Source organism: Sinocyclocheilus rhinocerous, unplaced genomic scaffold (assembly GCF_001515625.1).
Source record: "Sinocyclocheilus rhinocerous isolate Xijiao unplaced genomic scaffold, SAMN03320098_v1.1 scaffold1268, whole genome shotgun sequence".
Classification (NCBI taxonomy): Eukaryota; Metazoa; Chordata; class Actinopteri; order Cypriniformes; family Cyprinidae; genus Sinocyclocheilus; species Sinocyclocheilus rhinocerous.
This window is the reverse complement of record NW_015664016.1, coordinates 1,327,981-1,336,625: the sequence shown is the minus strand read 5'-3', so window position 1 is coordinate 1,336,625 and position 8,645 is coordinate 1,327,981. Positions and strand designations below refer to the sequence as shown.

Below are 8,645 nucleotides of genomic sequence, written 5' to 3'. Positions count from 1 at the left end.
GTGTATTCAAAGCGCCGCCATAACTGTCTACAGTGTGTGGAATGGTGCGCTGTGATTGGTTGTTACTGTTTACAGTGCGTGGAATGGTGCGCTGTGATTGGTTGAGCGGATATATCGCATTCTGCAGAAAAGGGAGACTGGCGTTTGTCGCGGTTTGGAAAAAAAGGGAGAAAACATGACAGAATAACTTGGCGGATATCGCATTTTGCGTAAAATTAAAAATTGGCTTTTCAATACCGACCAGATACAATACCGATTTTGGCGGAAACTTAATAAAAAAAATTTAAAAAAGGCGTTTATCACGTTTTGGAACCAAACTCTTCATATATATATATATATATATATAGAGAGAGAGAGAGAGAGAGAGAGAGATGTATATATATATGTATGTATGTATGTATATACAAGCAATAAGGCATTTTGCTTCACACTGCTTTCTGTTTCATGCTGTAATAGGTGAGTGTTTGCAGCTAGAGCCAGACAGTCATGGGTCTCACTCCACTCATCTGTTTCCTATCAGACCTGCTCTCACTGCCAACCTGTCAACCTCACCCTCTCCTTTCTCCATCTCTCCTCTCCTCCCTGCGGGTGTACTGGAATGGACCCCAGTGTCCTATCAAAATCCTGGCTCACACTCGATTTCCTACGACCAGCCCAGCATCTTGAATCTATCAGTGCTGTCACATTGCGCCTGCTGCTCCAATGCAGATCCCAGGATCCCGTCCAAGTGCTGCCAACTAACATCATCTCTGCTCCATTCTTAACCTTTACCATTCCAAAAAGGATGTCCCATCATGCATTGCAACAGATCCGTGTGTGTGTGTGCGCGTTTGCCAGCAATACGTTTCAATCACACATAGATGCCTTTCCGTCACTCCCCCTCATTCCAGATAATTTTGGCTCTACAGACAGATGCTGTCCTGTTCACAGATGGCTGAGAGTCCGGGCTGCTCGCCCACAGGCGCACCCGGGCACCCCTCAGAGACCGCCGGGGCCCCCACATACCTGCGATACACTCGGCAGGCCTTCAACAGAGGAGCGTTCCAGACTGAAACAGTTTGATTGGAGCTGACGGCTTACTTTTCAAAGGCATGCCTGTTAATGACCAGATCTGAAGGTGTGCTAAGCCAATATAATGCTTTGCTGGCTGGGGCAGATAGTAAATAGTTTTCAGGTAAAATGTCATGTGATCTCCCTCAAGTCTGCTTGATTTCAGGCCTGCATTATAAAGTTGAAATGGTCTGTGGGAGTGTGACACTGCATTAGAACGCAGATCTAACGTACAGCTGGCGGACACATCAAGAGAGGGTGTGGACAGTCAAAAATCATTTTAAAGGAGCTTTCTCTTATTTTTGCTTTAAATTAGATTTATCTGACTCAGTGCAAGCCATGGGAGAGTTTCTAAATGCTCTTTTGAGATATTTAAAGAGATTATATCATGAGAAATTTCGTTTTCCATGAACTTAACTTAAAAGTATATGTTTGATGCTCCATGAAAACAAAGTGGCTATAAAAAAAATTACATTCAAAAAGACGCAAAACAGCAAAAATTGAAAACAATTCTTGTTGGATTTAATGGAATAAAAAATCACTCAGAAAAAGTTAGTACATTTTATAAATAATTACAAAGAAATGGCAAGTAACACAGAATAAAATGTGACATTTTGAAGAAAGACAAATAGTATTTTCTTGTAAAACATGCTGCATAGAAAATTAAGCTTATTTTATCAAGTGTGTTTTTAACTAAATTGTTCAGTTTGAGTGAGACATTTTGGATTGTTTTGTAATTCTGTCATAATGTAATGCAGCTGCTTGCAAAGACAACTATCTTGGATCAGACAGCAAACTCATTTCATGCTCAAAGGGGGCATTTACTTTGTCTAAAAGGCGCAGGAGCATTTACTTTGTCTAAAAGGCGCAGGAGCAAAAATGCCTGCTCAATTTGAGACAGGAGATGGGAATATGGTCATGAAAAACTTTCTAATATAATGGTTTAAATAATAATATAATGATTGTTTTTATAAAAATGAATGTTATATTAAGGCAATACAGCAATGCTGCCATGAAATGTATAAATACTAATTAAATTAAAGTTAATTATGGCTTTTTTTGGTGCAAAAAACACATTTGAATAGCATAAATGGACCTTAATGCAGAGAAAAAAATATCTGACCCTTTTTAACCTGAGTGCGGAGTTATTTTGCATGTTTGATTGTGGAAATAGGACTGTAGTTAGTATATTTTAAGTATAACTTATGGTGAGAAATTAAGCTTATCACTAAACTTAATTATTCATTATACATTCAAATTATTATGATTATACTATTTAAACACACCATTATACCATTACAGCCTCTTAGCTAAATGATTAAATAATTTTAGTTCAATTTCTAAAGGTCATCTGTTGCATATTTTCTTTAGTCAATTGTAGTATTGTCAGAGTAGTGTAAAAATAGGACTTAATTGAGTATTCTAGAGGTAACCGTTGATGGGCTGAGTGAAAAAGGACGTCTGTTGTTTTCTTTTGTGTTAAAGGAAAGCTCATTAAATCAGAGTTTGGCGAGAGAAAGGCCAGCCTGGCGAAGCTCTTTCTGGAGCAGAGCCGATTTCTCAATTATTTTACCTTTCTGTTTGACCTGCTTTGAAACTGGTCCATATGAGTTTTTTTTTATTCTCAGCCATTTTTGAGGCTCGGTCTCTGAAGGTCCCTGGGATTCTCTTGGGACAAATAACCTACTTATCTAAAAATAACCATCAGTCCAAAGGAGTGTCCATGTCAGTTCACTGTCTATGGCTTTATTCTGGCATGCTTTTGAAAGCCCTGATCAACGTGGCTCCTGTGAAATGCATCTTTGCTGGATGGAAAAGTTGTGTTAATATATTATAACGCAGTGTTGCCAGAAAACTGACTCACAGAAATCCCTCTGTTGCAAATTTTAGTTGTTCTGCTGTGGTCTAAGTGTGTGAGAGAGTATTTGAGAAGATATTTATGTTGCTGTTCTTTAACCCCTCCAGTTATGCTGGGCTAATATAATTGATCCAGCAGATGGTGGCAAATATTAGATTAAACCTTCTAAATATCATTAAGCAGAATGTAATACAGTCAGATTACTAGTTTGGGTAAATTTATCTAGGTCACATTTCACCCCAATATCAAAAGAAAAAAATAGGGGATTATGTTATGCTAAAAAAGAAATATACATTTACACATTTTGCATGATTGTTGCTATCCAACAGGTGGTGGCAATATTACATAAAACTTCCTAAATACCATTCAGCAGAATATAATAGAATCAGATTTGAATGCTTTTACCAGTTCATGTAAATCTCATGAAAAATGTCCAGATCACATTTCACCTCAAAGATGAAAGGAAAAAAAACATAAAAGTAATTTTTAAAAAAGTTGTTTTGTTTTTTACATTTTCAAATTTTTACATAATTAGTTTTATAATTAAAATATTATTTTAATTTTTAAGTACATTGTCCCACACATTCACATTACTGTTATGCATCTGGATTTTATTTATTTAATTAATTAAATGTATTTATTTATTTTAGTTTTATTTCTGTTTTTAATGATTCTCATTACTGTGATTACTGGGAATTTATTTTCTCTTATTTATATTTCATGTTTTTATTTTTCATGTTTTGTATTTTATAATGAAAATTAAATTTTTTACGGTATGGTAATGAGAGCTTAAGGAGAAAAATTGGTTACACTATTTTAAGGTGTCCTTGTTACAGTGTAATTATATATTTAAATACAGAGTAATATTAATTAACCACATGTACTTAGTATATGGTTAGGATTAGGCTTAGGGTTACTTGCGTGTAATTATGCATAATCTATTGTTATTACAATAGTAAGTACATGTAACATGTAACAAGGACATCTTAAAATAAGGTGTTACTGAAAAGTTTTTAATCGTCATGAAAATAATCTCACAACACAAAATAATCTCTTTTTCTCATTGTACCCATTAGAAACTTCTATGTTCACCTGGCACATTTTGAGCAGTAATCATTGTAGTTTTAGGCTTTTGTTTGTTTGGGGGAGAAATACGACCTGGTTGTGCTCCTGACAAGGTTTCATGAAATTCACCCCTGAGCCGACGTGACATTTAAAGGATTCTGATGGCTTACAGTGGTCTTAAACACTGGCCTTGTCTTTGTGATGTTCTGATACAGTGTCCAATGCTTTTAAAGAGGCCTTGGAGGGAGAATGTGGGAGGTTTTTCCAAATGAAGACGGATAAGATCTTTCTCTGTTCTCTTTCACTCTCTCTCTCTCTCTCTCTATCTGCGGCCCTGAGCAGTGGCCTCGCTGACCCTATCTCCTCTCGGCTCCTTGACCCCTGTGTGTGAGGTTACGGCCCAGCTTCTCCGCATGGAAGTCCTGCCTGCTGTCTAAGCCCAGCTCTGTGCTCCAACCTCTCCAGCAGATCCAGAAGAAAGGAGCATTGAGAGGCCGTCCCATCACCCCAAGCCCCCCTCCTTGGATGGACCAAGAGAGGGGGATGAAAGCTCCTCTGGCCGAATGCAAATCCAACCAAACCCTGCTGCTAGATCTCTTTATCAAGAGATCTACAAAGAGGACGGTCCACGTGACCCCGGTTTCCAACCGTACCCGAAGCCCCTCCCAATCCAGGCCGCGATTCCCTCTCTGGGGTGTAGGGTGGGGTCACGTGGACCCCTATCCAAAGGTCGTAACCTCTTGACTCTCAATTAGCACTCTCTGTATTCAATGCTGCTCTTGTTTCTGCGGTCGGGACTGATGGAAAAGTGGAGATGGGTGGTAGGCGGCACTTTGCAACACAATGCTTCAATCGGCGGTCCATGCGGCTTTCCTGAGCGGTGCTGTAAACAAGCTCAAAGAAAAGGATTAGTTAAGAGCCATTGAAGACTTTGATTGACTTGAGCTGTCTTTAGGGGATGGGAAGTTTGATGGGGTTTTAAATGCTCCGAGGACGACCCCAGCTCCACCTGGCCTCATGAACGGAGGCTTGCGGCTCAGCGGGGTTATGTCAGGAGGTCTCCACCTGAGGAAAAAATTCCTATAAATCAAACTCGACCTGACATTTATCCCAAGGAACAACCCTTTGGCTGTATTCCACAGAAATGAAGCAGGGAAGATAGTATAATTAATTTATGGACCATTTGTCTGGCTTTGACACATTGATTCATGTATGTGCGTTTGATGAAAGAAATCATAGCCGAATCTTTCTTAGCCTTGTATGATATTTATCTTGTTTTAAACCTGCATACCCTCATATGATTGATCTCGGATCTTTTTAGAGCATGGGAACGATACTGTGATGTCACTCTAAGAAAGCTGAAGGAATGCTGAGTGCTGTTAACACTGTATTTAGCTCTGTAGTCAGCGCCTCCTTTACATTAAAGAACATCATCTATCTCATTTGGTTCAAGCCCAGTCAGGTCATGAACAGCCTCATCTTTGTACTTATTCTTTGTCGTTTCCCGTCATTAATCTTGGATTTCCGGATTCAGTTCCAGTTCAATTAGACATCAATTCAGTTGGAATTTTTTTTTTATTAAAAAGTCCATTTATTTGATCAGACATACACTGAAAAGTTTAAACAATTTAACTGTTTTCTATTTTTTTTAATATATTTTAAAATGTAATTTATTTTGTGATAATCAAGCTGAATTTTCAGCAGCCACTACTCCAGTCTTCAGTGTCACATGATCCTTCAGAAATGATTCCAGTATGCTGATTTGGTGTTCAAGAAACCTTTCATATTTATAATTCTATGAAGGATCCATCAGACTAATTAAAACAACAACACCGGAGTTTTTCAGATAATTCATTACAAGTCCAAGCTCAAAAGACTCATTTGTTCTTGAATCCATGAATCAGAGTCATTTGGTTTTGCCTTATCTTTTTGCTTTCCAAAAAGAACCGGTTTAAAAGAGCTATTTGTTTATGAATCATTTAATGCTAGTTCTGCTCTGTTTTTGATTCACAAAAAGAACCCGTTTAAAAGCTATTTGTTTGTGAATCAGGCACTGGTTATGCTGTTCTCCCTTTTTCACAGTCGAACAAGGTTGAGATTTTAATTCACAAGATCATTGTGTCCCTCGCTCGAGGATAAAGAACATTTCACAAAGCATTTTCCTAAAATAACCCCATGCACAGTCCTCTTGTTTTATGCCTTCCAGTGAAGTCCTGTAGGTTTGGGTTTTAAAACATGTCTGGCATTGGCTTGCAGCAGGGAAAGTTTGAAGGTGAATGCCTCTCTTTAACATCTTGTCATGCCTTTAGGGGAACTGAGCCGAGGGTATGTGTATAACTGCATTCGAGTGTGTAGTCTTGTGTGTGATTCTGTAGCTCTAGCCCAGCTGTGCTCATGTGATGTTCTCACCTCAATGACCCCATCTTCCCAAAGCACAGAAACACATTCGATTTTTTTGTATGCAAATGAAGAAATTTGCTGAGGAGTCCCTCTTTGGTTCAGTTAAATGCTGTCCGAATTTCAACATTGTTGCATGCAATTAAATTACAAAATGCATATGAATATTATTCATATAATATTTATCACATAGAAAAGTGATAAAAGTCACACATAAAAGTCTTATAAAACCATACAACAGCTTTGCCTGAGAAAAGTCTCACTGCAGTTTTTTGTACCAGCCTTGCAATTTAATTTATTTCACCTTGTGTTTGTTTCTCCCCAGAGTTGCCCAGGTTGAGGAGACTTTCAGATGACATGTTTTTTGGGGACAACGAGAAAGGTAGTGTAAATAGATTGGCATGTCTTGATTGCTTTCATATGTATCCGTATAATTTGCTTTATTTTATCACATTGCTTCTTATTTAAATTCTTTTCTTGTTGTTGTTGTTGAGCTATTTCACACAGTACATCACAGAGACCTTTCCAGAGGCTTTATAAAACACTGCCAGACAGCTTCATTCTTGACACTCCCAAACCTCTAAGCAGCCAGATGAGAGCGGAGAAAAGACAGAATAAAGTAGAGTAGATGTAAGAGGTCAGGAGAGGGGGGAGTTTGACTTATCTGTCCATCCTGAGAGCTTCAAATGGGGTTGAGAACTCTGTTAAGTGTTTGCAGGTGTCTTCTTAGAGGAGGTTTGAAACTGTGTTTAATACATTCAGACACTGAACATACTGTACACTCATGAGTCATTTTTTCCCGATGCTCCATTTCTGTGGAATGCCTGCGTTCCCAAATTGTGTCAGATTTGTGCCTCTTTTATCACCTCCATGCATCTGTTTTGTTCTTCTTTGGCTTGCCATCTTTTTTCTGTCATTAATATATGAGGAGTAAGTAGGACCTTGAAGACTGTTTGTGCCAGACAAGATGCTGACTGAAATGTCTTGTGCAAGTATAGAAATTGCAAAAGCATGAATAAATGATGGAGCTTTTAGGGGGTTTGTCTTTTGAAAGAAAACGTCGTCCTTAACGGATCTATAGTATCGGTTCTTTGTCTTACAGAAGCTGAAGAGACGGGTCTAAACTTTTTTATGCTTCCAGGTTTCATCTTTCACTAATGTAATATTTAGAAGGATCTTTTTAGATGTGTTCTGTGTGTAGAACAAGATGAACAGGAAAACTTAGAAATAGTTCACTCAAAATGAAAAATCTGTAATTCTCACCCTCGTGTTTTCCAAATATCGAAGATATTTTGTATTGTACAGTACACTCTTACAAATAGGTTTTCACAGCAGTGCCATAGAAAAACCATTTTTGGTCCCCAATGAACATTTCAATGAACAGTTCTTAAAATAGCTGTTTTCTTATTGTGAAAAATATTTTAATAATCTAAAGAACATTTTCCACTATAAAGAACCTTTTGTAGAATAGAAAGGTTTTATGGATGTTAAAAGGTCTTCATTGAACCAAAGATGTCAATAAAGAACCTTTATGCCAGATTGATAACAACATTGGTTCTCATGAGCAATCATAACACATCTGAATGTGTTCATGCACTTTTCGTCTGTTCCTTTCATTTATAGGTGCACTTCTCCTTTAAAATCATCTCTTTTTTTAATCATGTTCCCAAATGACCCCTGGACACCCGGCACTGTTCAGAATGTCAGAGAATTAAGACAATTATCCCATTGTTGCAATGGTTTGATTTTTCTTCCAATCCTAGACTCTCCGAAGATATGCAAAAATTTTAGGCAAATGTATTTTTTGTTATGCTTGGTTTCAAACCATTTTAAACTCCCAACCGCAGAGTACAATTATGTAAATGTCTTCCTTTTTACTCTAGAGGCCATTTTTTTATCTTCTTGAGGTTGTATGTTTAAAGAAAATTATTGTTTGTGAAGATTTGTACTGATATCTTTTCAAAGCCTCTTATTAAGTACTCCAATTCCAACAATCTGAGACTTTCCCAATACACTGACGTCTCTGTAGTCTTCAGCCAGGCCGTTTCAGTGGCACGGTAATGTCTGCCTCTCGACTTAAGTGTGATGTTCTTGGCTGTGTAGTCTGGGTCTTTTCACACAGATGTGAATGTTTGTTAAAGTCCACACAGAAAATGAAATTATTGGCTTAGCCCTGAAAAAGGGATAGTTCGATTTTTTTTTTCTCCCCCCAATTTTTTAAAAATTTTATTTAGAAAACTTGTTTGATAGCCAGTTTGTCTTATTTATTTATTTT

The 8,645-nt window shown here is 37.6% G+C and overlaps 1 protein-coding gene across 1 annotated transcript in view; it reads left to right on the top strand.

Moving 5' to 3' along the window:
* LOC107729243 (protein TALPID3) overlaps positions 1 to 8,645 on the top strand; it is a 125,970-nt gene that overhangs the window by 112,111 nt on the left and 5,214 nt on the right. Inside the window, exon 31 of the mRNA XM_016539675.1 lies at positions 6,696 to 6,752. Coding sequence (XP_016395161.1) covers positions 6,696 to 6,752 — 57 coding nt within the window. The remainder of the gene's footprint in view (positions 1 to 6,695; positions 6,753 to 8,645) is intronic.